Source organism: Malurus melanocephalus, unplaced genomic scaffold (assembly GCF_030028575.1).
Source record: "Malurus melanocephalus ecotype Western Australia unplaced genomic scaffold, MMel_1.1 scaffold_201, whole genome shotgun sequence".
NCBI classification, from domain to species: domain Eukaryota; kingdom Metazoa; phylum Chordata; class Aves; order Passeriformes; family Maluridae; genus Malurus; species Malurus melanocephalus.
Window position 1 is genome coordinate 580,054 of NW_026623433.1, and position 15,781 is coordinate 595,834.

Genomic DNA, 15,781 nt, shown 5'->3' on the forward strand with positions numbered 1-15,781 from the left:
CAACCTGYCCCTGGACRCTCCCAGTTCATGCCAGTGGGCTCTTCTCTCCTGTCTGGCAATTSTCCCACGAGCAGTGGAGCTGGCCTGGTGTTGGAATTTGCTTTAGTGAGTCCTGGCACACTCGCCCAGCAGGATCAGTTGGACACACTCCCTGCTCTAGGGAAAATCCCCTTAGAGGCCACAGTGAGGTTTGTACAACAGCATTGCCTTAAACTGTGCCAGTCGTTGAAATGAGTTAACAATAAGCTCCTCATTTTGGGTGTTCAGTGTATTTACCTCAATTCAGAYCTGTCCCACACTCCCTTCTCCTCCCAGCCCAGTGTTCCTCTTGCCCTGTCAGTAAGATTGGAACCTGGATGTGAAGTTTGGCCATAAATCCCCCCAGTCAGTGACCATTGGAAGCGTTGCTGAGATGCAGCCCCAGAAGTGCCCTGCAGCTGTTTCAGCCTCTCCCCTCACTCTGTGTCCCTTGGTGCAGGTCCAAGCAGATCGAGTCKGCCTGCTTCAGCGGCACGGCTGCCTTCATGGAGGTGCGGATCCAGTCGGTGGTGGTGGAGTTCATCCTCAACCACGTGGATGTGCTCTTCAGCTCCAAGCTCAGCTCTGTCATCCGCGATGGGGCAGGTGAGTGTTCTCTGCTGGGCAGCAACAGCAGCGCTCTGGGGGTGTCCRGGCCTCCTCTGGCACATTGAAATGGTTTTGTTGTAACCTGGGGGACACATTTCTGGGTTGGGATGTCCAAGCCCAGACAGAAATGGCCTGGTTTTAGAAATTGCTCTCAGTACCTTTCTTAAAGCCAAGGATGCCCCACAGGAGTGCAAAGATGAACATTTGGCTTCCGCTTTTATGTCCTACCACTGAGAAATTGTAAGGAATCACTTAAATCTTTGTCCCCTCTGCTCCCTCTCCTTTTTAAAACTATCTTTACTGTTTCTCCTGAATACTTACCCACTGGRGCTCTGTCTGCCCTCATCCATACCTTAGAACACAAACAGGAACAAACTGATGTAAAGCAATCTCTCTGCTTTCACTAATGCTGAGGCTAAGAAACTGAAATCTTGGTCTTAAAGGGCTATTTTGACATCGCTGTGGTGGTTATTCCTTCTGCATAGCCTGTGTGAGTGCATGAACAGGGGTGAGCAGCCACATGGCCAGGCTGGTKTTGCTTTAGGATGAGGGATAAACCTGGAGCACCTGAAATGTCATCCAGCCATGGAACCTACAAATTCCCTTGAGTACCTGAAACCATACTCCTATTCCATGGAGAAGGAGCAGAGTTGCACCAGGAGGGAAGTTTACTCTGTGTGTCTGTGGCTGCCACAAGCTGCTCCTAAGCGGCATTAGGGCTGCACCATCTGCCTTGATAACCTTGATAACCTAGAACATGCACAGCCACTGCAGTTACCACCACCTGGGACTGCAGRGGGCTGGGTTTACACTGTATTTGCTGCTCTCTTCTTTTAAACAATCCCTGCCTCTGCTTAGGCTGGTGGAGTTGATCTAAGCCCAGCTTTTTCTCCTGCTGGAGGGCRGTTCCAAATGCATGGGAGCTGGGGGTTAGCTTGGCTGAGCAGTGCCAGCCCCAGCAGGCTGACTCTGCCAGGGGAGGGAAGATAAGCATGCTCAGAAWCCCAGCCAGATGATTATCCAGGCTTAGAATGGCCCATGTAAATTTGGCTAATTGTTTAATGACTTGGTCATTTGCATTCAGTGGCTTCGAAGCAGGCCTGGCAGGAGGAGGGTCAGGCTCTTGGGCAGCACATTGGCTGAGTGCCGGAATTCTGCATTCCAGAATGGCTTCCTGGGAGCTCTGGGTGTGAGCACAGCTCCTGCACCCCCTGGGAGAGGGGGAAGTGGTGCTGCCAAGATGTTTTAACCCAAACTTCACCCAGGACAGCATTTACAGCTGGYACACCCCCCACACTGGGCATCCTTCACACAGAGCTGTGCTGCTCCAGGGACAGCCACGGGACTGGAGCAACCAGGATGTTCTGCAATGGCATATCTCCCCCACAGCCCTCAACTCACCTGGGAACAGCCCTAGAAACACCTGTACGAGAGGCAGATGCAGATCCTACAACTGGCTCCCTGTAATCTGCTCCTCACAGAAGCTGTCAGCAGCAGGAGGCAGCAGAAGCTACTTTCATATGTTACACATTCATCTCCAAAACCAAGACACAAGCTGTAAGAGGCCACAGGCAGGACACGCAGCAGATTCTGTTTGCTGTGTCCAGCTGCACTTTCATTTGTAGCAGCTTCAGTCACACATGGCATTTCCTGCTGCACCAAGAGGTGGAATCTGGGAATGACTCAGCTGGGCTTTACACAAAGGAGAAAAAACATTTTCTTTATAGGCTCTTGCATACAGATCAGTAAAGTATGTCACAAAGGTTTCCATCTTACCTGCTTCCCTCTGCTTTCTTTTTTTCATACACTAAGCCATTTTTCTTTTARTCGTAAACATATCTCTGACATGGTGACCGCATTTTGTCCACATGTTCCAATGGTGGGGATAACAAATGCTCAGAAAAACACAGCACCTCCCTAGACACACAGAGCTGAGCTTTGATCTCTGCACTGCTGTTTGCTGACTCCCTGTTGCCTGTGGTTTTCCCTTGCAGGTCACAGCTCTTTATCCCGGCCCAAGTCTCTGCTGGTGTCCTCTCCATCCACGAAGCTGCTTACGCTGGAGGAAGCTCAGGCACGGACACAGGCCCAGATCAACTCTCCCATCGTGGCAGACAGCAAGTACATCGAAGTGGGAGAAGGSCCAGCAGCTTTGCAGGGGAAATTCCACACAGTCATAGACTTCCCATCTGAAAGGTAGAGACAGGTTTTCTTTCCAGCACTGCCATAACTGTGTAGTTTTGAATACAGYAAGAATTTGCTTATATTGACTTGAGAGTCATTACATATGGAAAGTATTGTAGCCAGTTTTCCAGCTGCTGTGGACTCTGAGGATTCAGYTCACATCAGTGGTCTGGTAAACTTGGTATAGCCAGGTACCTTGTGCTCCACTCCCTTGTTTTTAGTGGGGTTATCATTAAATGTATAAATCCATGTTGTCTGTGATGCAGAGAGGTRCCTGGACCAGTCACACATAGAAATGCAAACAGGGTGAATGCCTGCAGATGTKGGGATTTTCCAGATCTCAGGACTAAGTGCCAGTCAAAAACACAGGTTCCCTTGCAGTGGAGCAGTTGGACAGGCTTKAGGACACTGAAAATTAAATATGTCAGCGAGGGAGACAAAGGTAGTTTTATAGCAGGAGTGAGAGATGCTTTTGAACATTTTTATGGCTGYCCAGCTTGCCAGAGAGCTGGGGCTTCTCCCATCAAATCCATCCCTTGGCTGCTGGGCTGGACAAGGAGGAGCTTTTGCTCACCTGCCCTGCAGCTGATTTGCAGGGGAAATTTGTTGGGGGAGTTTACCCAGCAAGACTTTAGGGCTGAGCTGGAAGAAAGAAAAYATCCTCAGTTATGGAAAAGAAGGAGTTTCCAAGCAGAAACCAGAAGTTTCTGAGCAGAAAGGAGAGAGTGCTGATCACAAGCAGCCAGGATTGAGCTGCAGCTCCCCCCATCTATGTGTGTTCCATTTTTCTCYCCAGGAAAAGGCCTCCCAGCAAGATGAAGAAGTCTCCAGTGGGGAGCTGGCGTTCCTTCTTCAACCTGGGAAAATCCTCCTCCGTGTCCAAGCGCAAACTGCAGCGCAACCCCAGTGAGCCCTCAGAAATGAAAGCCATAGCCCTGGCAGGTGAGGCCCCCTTCCAGAACCCGGGCTTTTCAGCAGTGCACAGTGATGTTTCCAGTGGGTTTCTATCTCCTTCTAGTGTCCAAGCCGTGCATGGCACCTCCAGTAGCTGCTCTTTCCCATTGGATCTTCGGCAGCTCTGGAGCCTGCCGGTGCTCACACCTCTGTGCTTTGCTTGGAGCAGCTTTGGGAAGACAAGATGTGGGTGCTGCTGTAATAAGTCACAGGATAATTCCTTCTGACACTCATTATCAAATGAGAATACAGTTATGGCTCCCCATATTGCTTTCAGAAGATGAAACAAGGGAAAGKCACCTTCCCACAAGCACATTTCCTCCGAAAGCTGTACCAGAATATTCAGAGAAGGCAGCCAAAATCCCTTTGTAGCCACAGTCAGGATATGTAGGTCGAATTCTCAGCCTTTTCTATGTATAATTTTCTGCCTCTTTCCAAACTTAAAAACAGCAACGATGTGTTTTTGCAATAAATGACACYACAAATCCCAAAGCATGGGCCAGTGAGAACTTTTATCCCCTCCTCTCCCAGGTCCATCTTAAAATTCTCACCCTCACAGTCCTCACACACTCTATGACGCCCTTTGTGACTGTCTCCTCAGAGACTGAAATTGTATTTGTTAAGTGCCCATAAAACAGGKTGTGTAAATGTTCCTTCCTTCCCCCTTTTTGAGGGGTTTTGCTTGTGAGGAGTTGTTTCCCAGCCTGTCACCTGCAGCAGTCACCACTTGGGTTGGTTACCTTTTCCAGGTGAAATGAGAATCAAACCCACTCTCAGAACAAAACTACTCTCGGGCCAGTGATGTTGGTGTTAGGAAAAACACAAATGTGCTTCTGCCACCATTATCCAGCTAAATGTAAGCCCTTTTCCTAACTGATCCTTTCCCTGTGTGGTTCCTTCCCTCAGGAGGACGAGGAGACAGCGGGACGCTCCGGTCGGCCAAGAGTGAGGAGTCCCTCACCTCCCTGCATGCTGTGGATGGTAAGGCCAAATGCTGCCTGCACTTCAAAGAAATGGGCATTAAGGGAGGCACTTGGACATCTCTGGCTGTAGATACTCAACAGGGMAGGTTTTCCACCCCTCCAGGGGAAGCTGAACTTGCGAATTGGTGAAGCAGCTTTGTGCTSTCAGCACAGATGGGTCTCACAGAAATGCTCTTCATGACTTTTTCTGCTTTTAAGGTTAAAAAAAGCAAAGCTCTTGCTCTGGTATAGCTGGCACTGCTTACATTGATTCCTTGGCACCTCCCCTTGCTGTTGCAAGGTTGACAGGACAGCGTTGGGAAGGAAAATGCTCTCTAAGAAAGGGCTTCAGCGCATTTAAACTGGCTTTGCTTGTGCACACAGCTTAGCCTCAGACTAAATCACACATGGCAAGTGCTGTAAAAGAGTTTAATAAGCAGTGAGTGCCAACGCTGTGACTTTGTGTGCAGAGATCGCCAGGGGAGCCTGTGGCTGCCTTAGGACCGCATTGGGCCAGGTCTCTGGACAGGGAGCTGTTGTCACTAACCCAGTGTGTCCCCTCACTTGCAGGTGAATCCAAGCTGTTCCGGCCCAGGAGGCCCAGGTCCAGCAGTGACGCCCTGTCTGCCTCCTTCAACGGGGAGCTCCTGGGGAACATGAACCGCTGCAACTCCTACGACAACCTCCCCCACGATGACAGCGACGGCGACGAGGGSCTCATCCACGTCCCTGCCCTCATCTCTCCCCGCTCCTCAGAGGACGTGGATCTGAGCCCGCCGGACATTGGCGTTGCTAGCCTGGACTTTGACCCCATGTCCTTCCAGTGCAGCCCCCCTCAGGCRGAGTCCGAGTGCCTGGACAGCAGCACCTCCCTGCTGGAGTCCATYGACATCAATAAGGAGAAGCCAAGCCTGCTCAAGAAGGATTTAGAATCAGGCAGCCAGTCCCAGACCCCAGGCAGTGCCACGAGCTCTGAGCCAGTGTCCCCTTTCCAGGAGAAGATGAGTCCCTTCTTTACGATGGACCTGAGCCCCACAGAAGAGCAGGCCTGCAAACCTCTCAGCTTCTCGCCCAAGACGGCCCGAAAGCCCATCAAATCTCCACCGCTGGCCACAGAACCCACCTCCTTTGTGCTGCCCAGCCGTGTGCCAGAGGCCATGGGAGGAGTGCCCACCATACCCAGGAACTCCTCCGCTTCCAGCTGGAGCAAAGGGATTGGCATCACTGAGATCACAAACAGGTCCCCAACCCAGATGTCCTTGCCCCTGAAAAACAGTGAAACAGGAGCAGGGGAAGGAGCCCACCAAGAGCTGCAGCATCCCCAGCTAGTGGCTGCTGGCAAAGCAGAGTTGCCAGAAGAAGGGGAGAGAGCCATGCCAAGCAGTCAGAATAAGACTGTACCCAGTGGACACACACAGCCAGGTACAGTGCATTTTCCTCCATTCTTTCTTTAAGTTCCAAAGGGGAGCTGCTCTCAGAACCGTCCTCCTCTGCGTGCCTTTAGGAGAGGGGATTGCCCATCAGTTCTGATCACGAGTGTCTTGCAGGGCTGTGCAGATCAGTAAGGTCTTAACCTCTGCCTTCTCCCTACATCACACAAATCTCGGATAATTTCCATAATGCTTTATATTGCGCTTTTTTTTCCCCATCCTGTCATACGTGAAAATCTCTAGCATGTCCTTCTCAATCATTTCAACCAATAGACCATCTAAGACTTTTCCTTTTTAAATTAAAAATCTGCCAACACTCGAAGAAGGGACCTTTCCGCCTAAAACCTTATGATCAAAATTGTGTAAGGGTATCTCATTCTCTGCTACCTCCTTCCTACCTCTCTAGAAATGCAAGAGGAGCCTTTTAGACAATCTCTTGGGTTTTTTCCTCTTTGTGATGAACTGCTGTGCTGTCGAACAGCGTTTGCCTGTGAGACACAAGTGTTTCACATCAGAAGGAACTGCCACTGTGAAAGTGTGGAGAGCATCTATTTTTTTATAGTAGTCGTTAAGGTCACTCTCCTTATTGGGTAACATAAAATCACTCTCTCTCTCAATTTTCCCCCCATTAGGAGCAGTTGCCCTCGACTCCCCCCAGGATCCTGTTCCCGTCAGTTCTGTGTCTCTTATCCCTCCTCCTCCTCCGAAAAACGCAGCGCGCATGCTGGCCCTAGCGTTAGCCGAGTCCGCACAGCAAGCATCCGCCCAGTCCCACAAAAGGCCAGGAGATGCTCATGCTGAAAGCACAAATTATGGAGAGGCTGAAGCTGGCACAGCTCTAGAAAAGCTCCATCTCTCTGCGGGTGCTCCTGACAAGCTCCACCTGTACACTGCTCTGCCCGAGAACCGCCTGCACTTCCAGCCCGGGGCACCTCTAGAGCAGGACTGCCAAGGCACGGCCGGGGAGCAGAACCACCCGCCCGGCGCACCTGGAGGCCAGGAGCCCCCGCCTCTCCACACGGGCGCGCCCGGGGACMCGCCTGGCAGCAGGGATGCGGAGCAGGAGCAGGCCAGCTTCCACCCTGGCAGAGCGGGGGACAAGGAGCCCTTTCCTCCCCGCGCTGGGGACTGGGAGCACGCGGCCCTGCACGGCCCCGGGGCACTGCCGGAGCGGGAGCGAGAGCCGCCTGCCTCGGAGCTGGCTCCGGAGCAGCCCCACCTGCGCCCCRGCCTGCCTGGGGACAAGCTGCACTCTCCCTGTGTGGCCGAGGACAAGCTGCAGTCTCCTCCTGTGGCTCCCGCCGGGGACAAGGGTGCCCCGGGCACGGTGCCCTACCTGAGCACTGTCCCCAGCGCGGCCGCCGAGCCCCGCGCCCCGGCCGGGGCCGCCCCYCAGGCAGATGTCACCGTCCCGCCCGCCCCGCACGTGGCCCCGGCGCAGAGGCAGGAGCACCAGGCAGCCGTGGGACAGGTGCCAGCGGCCAAAGCACCCAGCGGCTCCGGGCAGGTACGTGCTGCTCCCTGCACAGCTCCTCTGGAACGCTGAGCACTGGGAAAGTCGGTCAAAATCGAATGGCAAGAGGGGGGATCTGCAGACTYGCAGCATGCTGGGAGGGATGTGGGYCCAACACARACACAGCCTTGCGGGAAATCATGTACTGCTTTCCTAAGGGARCATCCCAATATACCCACTCTCCTTGGTTTGAAGGAAAAGAGTATCTGCAGGGGCAGCTGACAGAGGCAATCATAGTTCAGAATGCTCAGAAACAAGACGTTTTGCATCCTCTGACAAGGTCCTCTTCCGGCATCCTGGTTAGGCTCTTGTCCAGTCAATGACAGGATGAGAAGACATAGTCTTAACTTGCACCAGGGGACGTTTAAGTTGGACAATAGGAAGCATTTCTCCACAGAAAGGGTGATTAGGTACTGTAAGGGGCTGCCCAGGGAGGTGATGGAGGCTCCATCCCTGGAGGTGTTCAAGAAAAACTGGACATGGCAGTCAGTGCTCTGGGCTGGTGACAAGATGGGCTCGGTCACTGGTTGGACTCGATGGTCTCAGAGGTCTTTTCCAACTTCAGTGATTCTGGGATTCTGTTAAACAAAGCAGATCAGATTGCTTGTGCAGGATTGAAACATGAAAGTGTTCCCTCAGAAATCCAGCACCCCAGCCTGTGAAACACACCCAGCTGCAGCCCGTTCTAAGCCCCACAACCTCCTTTAAGGCAGGAATTTCTGCTCTGTTACACTCCTTGATTGTTCACCAGGGCCTGAGGAGATAAATCCAGGGACATTTTCRTTAAGATCATATATTTAAAAGCAGACCACCAAACAAAGCACTGAGGGCACTGTGTGAAGAGAAAGCCACCTCCTTCTCTTCCTCTGGTTTRGCATTTGGAGAACACATCAATTGTGATGGGTCCCAAAATCTGCCAGTTGGCACCACACTGGCCATGCTGAGAGAGGGAACTGGTAACATCTTTCCTTGCCCAACACACAGAAACCAGGCACAGACACCCTGGAATGGAGCTATGAGTGTCTGGGATGTTCTGACTGCAGAGCAGCAGGGGAAAAGCTGCTTGCCCTAACGTTGGCTGCTTTCTCCCCTGCAGGTGTGGAGCACYGCTGCCCCTGAAAAGCCGCCAGAGCCTACGCCTGGCTTTGTCTCTGAGAGTAATTCCACTGCCCGCAGCTCTTCCTCGGTGCCCGCAGGCCACCAGAGCCACTTGGAAAAACCTCGGGAGAGCACGAGGGCTCCACCGCTGCACCTGCGCTCCGAGTCCGTCCCTGCTCCCTCCTCTTATGGCTTCACCCCTCCCGTGCCGCCCGTGAGGACGCTGGAGAGCAAGATCGCCGCGGCCATGCACTCCAACAACACGGACGCCATCAACAACTCCAACTACCACTCCTTCCTGGCCTCCTCCATGCTGGCATCTTCTGTGGAGGAGGCGCTGCTGCCACCRCCACCGCCACCCAAGCACRCGTCCGTGCAGCCGGTGTACGTGCCGCACCCCAAGCCGGAGAGCCTCCCCGAGCCCGCGGGGCCCGACGGCTACGTGCACACCAAGCACCAGTACCGGCCTGAGAGCATSCCTACCCACGGCTACCATGGTAAGGCCGAGCAGCACCAGCCCTACCCGCCYCGGCCAGAGCCGCCCGTGGCCGCAGGCACGCGCTACGGCTCCTACGGCACGCAGGGCAAGGGCTCCRCCACAGGCCTGCACCCCAAGCCCCGTGGCCGCACTGACTTCGTGTCCTCGGTGAATCCCTCGGGGCTGCGGGGCAGTGGCTACGCCGAGGAGGCCCCCCCGTATCCCACCATCCGCAGGGTGCAGTCACTGCACGTGCCCAGCCCGGCCGCCGCCGCCATCCGCTCCGTGCCCATCTCCCGCACCGAGGTGCCCCCGGATGATGAGCCCGTGTACTGCCCACGGCCCCTCTACCAGTACAAGCCATATCAGCCCCACTCCGACTACCACGTCACGCAGCTCCAGCCTTACTTCGAGAACGGGCGGGTCCATTACCGCTACAGCCCCTACTCCAGCTCCTCCGGCTCCCCCTATTACGCCGCGGCCGACGGGAGCTTCTACGACCTGGATCCCTACAGCACCGTGCGGGTCCGGCCCTTCCACGGACTGCCCGGCCGCGAGTTTGGCCCCTACGCGTCCCGGCTGCAGGGCAAGGGGCTGTACCGCTACCCCAGCCTGGCCGCCTACCCCCGGGCGGGGCTCATCAACCACCTGGGCAAGGAGCACAGCTTYGTCAGCAGGGACGTGCCCCCCGCCCCCGACGCCAAGCACATGTACATGTCCTGGGACCTGGAGGACATGGAGAAGTACCGCATGCAGTCCATCCGCCGCGAGAGCCGCACGCGCCAGAAGGTCAAGGGGCCCCTCATGTCGCAGTACGACAATGTGGCGCCGCTGCTGCCGGATGAGCTGGGGGGCCTGGACGCCGTCCACCTGCGCAGCAAGTCGGATCCCGGCAAGAGCGGCCTGCTGACRGTGGCGGAGGGCAAGGAGGGCAGGTACCCGGCCAAGGCAGCCACGCCCGAGGGAGACGAGCGTTACTACGGGCAGCATGTGGAGCCCGAGCTGGACAGAGCCCACTACCACAGCGGGGGCTACGGGAACGGGCAGCCCGAGAAGCCGTCGCTGCCCCAGAAACAGAGCAGCATCCGCAACAGGAAGATGCACGAGCCGGGCGGCRGCAGCAGCAGCGAGCACAGGACGCACCTGCAGCAGGAAGCGAGCCATAGGCAGCCTTCCGAACCCAAAAACGGGCCCCCGTACCCCGACTATCGGCCCAAGGGTGGCCCCGAGCCCTCCGAGCCCATGGGCTACCAGCACTCGGGCAGCAAGTACATCCCGGCCGGCCAGGACACCCTGCGGCTGAACCACAAGGAGGGGAGGTTGGCAGAAGACAGGCCAGACCTGGAGAGGCCCCGAGGCAGGCCACCCGTGGAGAAGCACTCCAGAGACTGCTACAAGGAGGAGGAGCATGCCGCCCCTCCCGCGGCACCGCCGCCCAAGCCCGAGCGGAGCCACAGCCTCCGGATGCAGCACCCCGAGCCCATGGAGAGGGACTCGGCCCTGCTCTACCCCTACCAAACCCTGGGCAAGCGCCAAAGCACGATGACTGTGGTGTCCCAGTACGATAATCTGGAGGATTACCATACCCTGCCTCAGCACCAAAGAGGGGGCTATGCTGGAGCAGGGGGCTTCGTGCCCCCCGGCTTCCCCCACGTGCACAGCAGAACTTACGCCACGGCGCTGGGGCAGGGAGCCTTCCTCCCCACAGAGCTGTGTCTGCAGAGGCCCGAGACAGAGGTGCACGTTGAGTGAGCTGGGGGGGACGAGGGATAGAGTCTAAGCAGCCTCTGCTGGACAGTGGACTGTTTTATTTTTTCAGTGATGGAAAAAAAGCCCCCRACCCTGCCCCGGTGAGCAAAGCAAACCCCCCTCAGCCCCTCCGGCCCCCTCACTGTTTTTATGTAGTACAGCTATAGATTTTCATGTAGTTTTGAGGCACCTGGGAGGACAGGGCAGGCCGTTGGCACATGGGTGATGTAGGGCTGACACAGATGCTCTTGGGGGAGGGAGGGAAGGAGTTTTCCCTTCTCAGACATGACGCTGGCTGCTCCTCCCCATGCCCAGGGTCCCACGCACGATGGACTGTGCCTGCAKCTCTGTCCAGCTGCAAACTGCCCATCCCAGCTGGCTCCCTGGGACGGGACTCCCTGACACGCTGTGGGGGAACCACTGCTCAGCTGCTCGGAGCTCAYAGCAAGCGTGGGGCTGGGGGCAGTGCTCCCCAGGGATCCCTCCTTGGTTGATGCTGAGCCCCTGCCTCTCCCRTGGGTGTAGGGCACCCACTGCAGCTGCTCTGATGTGGGTGGGGGCCTGTTTTGACTGCAAGCTCGTGGAATAGGCTCTGGAGCCAGCTCACAACATGACACACTCATTCCATTGCTTGCTTAACAAGCTGCTTCTGCCTCCTAGAAGTCCAGTTCCTTCACATTTTTCTGTATAAGCAGAGGCCAGCTGCGGGAGCCATGTAGGGCAGGTTTGCATTTCTCACACCAAAAGAAATAAAACACAAAACTACACCAAACCCTGCCCCCAGAGCTAGAAACAGCACAGCCATTCCAGGCCAGCCTCTCTTTGCTGTAAGGCTTTCCGTGGTCCAGATGAGCTCATTGCATCCTGTGGCTGGCCAGACTCTCACTGCAAAAAATACTAGAAAAATAAATTACAGCAAAAGTCGATGGTATTACATAAATCAAAGCCCACCTTGCCAGCTGTGTGTGACAAGTTGTTTGCATGAGCAGCTGCCCTGGGCCAGATCCTGCAGCAGTTCCATCAGGGAATGCTCCTGCTGAGCTGAAGCTGAAGGTGTCCAGGCTCCCTGAAGCTTCTGAGTTCCATGTAGGGCACGGATGCCTGTGCAGTTGTGGCACACAGGGAGCAGTGACGTGCCCAGGTGTAGCTCCCCCAGTACTCCTTGAGTTGGGACAGAAGGCCAGTGCACCTAAAATACACCAAAAATGGTGTCCAAGCTGTTGAAAAGCTTTGATATTGTACAAGCAGCCTGGCAGCCCCTTGTGCTGTCTCTCAGACTCCCCAGGAATCATACCCCTGTACAAATGAAGCACATCCATCCCATTAGGCAGGGCTTGCAAGCAATAYATGAGATTTAGGAGTTTTTTAATGTTCACTGATAAATTCCAAGGCCGTTCCTGTTCTGTGTGGTTGAAGAACTTCTCTACCTGTTTCAAATCTCTGATATTTTATGAAAAACCTGGAGGTCCTGCAGTTAGAACACAACTGCTAAAGGGAGCTTAGGTGGGGTTTTTTGAACAAGAAGTTTCATGGCTATTTTGGAACTTTTAAATCCTAAGGAAAACCTGCTTCTAGTTGCTGACTAGTCTGTAKCTGTTTGCTTCTTTTAACCTTGGAGCCTTGTCTGGGGCTGTTTCAGTAACTACCTTCTGGTTCTATTTTATTGTGCAATGCTGGTGTTTTAAGCATTTTGTTTAGAAGAGTTCTCACATGTTATGGAACGAAATCTGGCAGTAGGAAAAAAAAGGAAGAAAAAGAAAAAAAAAAAAGAGAAAAAAAAGCAGCACTGTGATCCAGGTTACCACAATCTCCTCGTGAGGAATTCCCAGGTAGAGAGGTTGGGGTTTTTGGTGAGGGAATGCTTTTTGTAGTGTTTTCTTTTAAAGAAAGCTACACAGAACTACACAGAGAGGGGCCACTGGGTGAGCTGCCCTGTCTCCACCAGCAGTCCCAGGAAAGGCTGAGCTGCCCCAGGTCCCCAGCAGCCAGGCTGGGTTATCCATGCTCTCAGCAGAGCTGAGCCAGGGCCAGGACCAGCCTCAGCCCCTGAGGTCTCCAGGCGAAGCAGGGACAAGTGTTTGGTTCWGGCTATTTGGGATTCAGGCTATTGGGATTCAGGTAATGAGAGCTGCAGGTCCAACCTCTCTCTCGGTGAAAGCCTTAACTCCCCCCCTGCCCYGCAGCCTCTCCTCCCTCCGCCTGGGCCTTATGTCAGCCAGGACTATCCTGCCACTACGAGGGGCTGAGCCCAGCTCCCACGAATTGTAAACGCCTCTGGATTTTCCTGCTCGAAGCCAGTGTCTCCCTGTAGAGCCCAAGTGCCATCCTTGGACAGCCTCTGCTCCTCAGCGCTGCCGCTCCCTGCATCGTGTGAAGTCAGCCCAGCGGAACAAACCTTTCAGCACCTTCCCGAAAGGGCTTCTGGAAGTGCACACCTGTACCCTGAACCCCAAAGGCTGCTGCCAACAGCCTTTGGGGAGTGAGAGAAAGAAGAGAGCAGAGCAGTGRCTCGGAGCTGCCCTCCCTCCCTCGCTCGGCCGGCTGTGCTCCAAGGGTGGAAGCTCTCCGAGAAGCCAAGCTCGTGTCCAGCACTGCTGAGCCACAGCACAGAGTTACAAAAGGTGATGGCACCAGCTTTTTCCCGATCACACAGACCCAGCAGCTTTCTTTTGTTGTTGTCCTGCCCACGGCTTCAGCACCCCGCACGATCCCACCCCGCCAAGCCATACAGTGAACTATGCAGTCCTGCTGCTCTGGGCTCAGTCTGCTGCTCCTGCAGAGATTTTTACATCCTCATTAATCCCAGAATTTCTAGGTGAGGTTGGAAAGGGTGTCTTGCATTGGAGCGAGGCAAGGAGGTGACACCAGGTGTCTCCGGTGGGTGAGCTGGAGGAAGGTGACAGCCCAGTCCTGTGTCCCAGCAGAGCAGTGGGACAGCACGGGGACAGCAGCACAGATAATCCTCTAATCCAAGTGCAGCAGTGCTCGGGCTCAGTCATTTCTTGCCTAACCCATCCCCATGAGGGGACAGCAGCTCTGTTCCTCAGCAGTTCCCTCAGATGGGCACTGTCTGCATCTCCAGCTGCCACTCCTCCGTTCCAGCTGAGGGTCTGCCAGTGCACGCAGGAATTGGGTGCTGTGAGTGAGCTCCAGCTCTGGATTTTCACCTCTGCTGTGGAGCAGGATGTGACCCCCAGGAGACCTTCCTTGGGAAAGGGAGTGCAGTCAGTAGGTGAGTAATGAGGATGTGGCCCCTATGAAGTCTTAGGTAAAGCATTGATTTCTGATTTTTGCAGAGTTTTATCAGGTGATAWCTATATGCATCTCTGAGAACACCCCCTCAACTTTGTGCCTATGTCTTTGCAGTGATCCCCCTCCCCTGCTCATCACTGGGGGGATCAGTAAGGATTGCACAGTGGTAGTAAGTTGCTACACAAAACCAAAATCAACTTGAAAACGTCCTGTTCCTCTTTGACCCCAGAAGGGACAGAACCTCAAGTGTGCTCTGCCATCCCCCAGGCTGGTGACAGGGCATTGACTCGAGTGATGTGTTAAATGTCAGGAAATCTGGGTGAGAAGTTGTTTTCCTTCCTTTCGTTGCGGCGGCTTAGGCATGTTCCTGTTTTCCCAGAGCCTCAGATCCCGGTGTGAAAGGCATGGTCTGGTGTGAGCAAACACCACGATGATTCCTCGTGTGCAGAGTCCTGCCTCGTCCAGCTGGGGGGGAGGGAGGGAGGGGGGGAGAAAAGGGTTGTTTTGCCGTTCATTTTCCTGCTGTAGAAGACTTGATTTTTCTTTCCCTGAGCCGCATGAGAGAAACATCCCAGAAAGTCTTGGGTTACCTTTGGAGTTCCCTTCACTTTAATTTATATAGTGTCTTTTTTTGTGAACTGGTGTAAAATGTATATGCCGACAAGCTCATGTATTTTTATGTAAATATTTTTTGTGGTTTCCCCACTTGCCCTTCTCTGTAAATATTTAGAATTCTCATATTCTTCTCACCTTGTATGATGCAGATGTGGTTTTGTTTCTGTTTTTTATTTGTACTGTAATGCAACAATCCAGACTGAGGTGTCTTGTGGTATTAAACAAAAGCAACAGTCCCACTGAGCTCACACTCAGATGTGCAACTTGACAGCATTAATCAAGCCAGGTTAAAAACTATTCTGGTGTGTCTGCGTGTATTTTTTCCTCTGCCTCGTTAATTAACAGTGTACTTAAAAAACAAAACAGGAAGAGCCAGCTTGGGGCTGTGCTTTGGAGGGAGGGATGCTGGCAGGCAGCTGAGGATGAAGGAGGTGACTTTGAATTCCTGTGCCAAGGCTGGGGYTTATCTGTGCCACTCCACCTGTGCCCATCGCAGCTTCTAACAATAAATAAACCTGSCTGGGCTGTTTGAATGTCCCTTTCCTCTCACCCAGCATGACAGCACAAGCAGAAACAGCCTGACCTGGCACAGAAGGCACAGGGCAGATGAAGTCAGCACAAACAGATGGCACAGGCCACCTTGGAGCTGGCTGGGAGGGATTCTGGGCACCACAGTCATACTGCTCATAGTTAGTTAATAGCAAAAAGATGATTAAAGGAAGCAAATTTCAAATCTTTTTAACACTCTGAGAAGGAATTCTCAGTCCTTTCATTCAGTAAATGTTACGGGGTTTAGAACTCCTCCTGCCAGGAACAAAACCCACCTGATTCTTCTCTGCTCATGGGGATGGATGATCCGCTGCTCACAGACCTGTGGGGCAGGGGTGACTCTTGCTGTGCAATCCAGCTCTGCCCAGAG

General features: G+C 54.1%; 1 protein-coding gene across 8 annotated transcripts in view; it reads left to right on the top strand.

The window, feature by feature from the left end:
- The window catches only part of ARHGAP32 (Rho GTPase activating protein 32), a 234,830-nt gene extending 219,671 nt beyond the window's left edge, over nt 1–15,159 (top strand). For all 8 annotated transcript variants that reach the window (XM_057373534.1, XM_057373532.1, XM_057373533.1 and 5 more), the window contains 7 exons: nt 479–624; nt 2,622–2,823; nt 3,608–3,753; nt 4,672–4,746; nt 5,298–6,149; nt 6,790–7,664; nt 8,767–15,159. In XM_057373534.1, the coding sequence (XP_057229517.1) occupies nt 479–624; nt 2,622–2,823; nt 3,608–3,753; nt 4,672–4,746; nt 5,298–6,149; nt 6,790–7,664; nt 8,767–10,998 (4,528 nt within the window). In that variant the 3' untranslated portion in view covers nt 10,999–15,159. The remainder of the gene's footprint in view (nt 1–478; nt 625–2,621; nt 2,824–3,607; nt 3,754–4,671; nt 4,747–5,297; nt 6,150–6,789; nt 7,665–8,766) is intronic.
- The last annotated feature ends 622 nt before the right edge of the window (nt 15,160–15,781 follow it).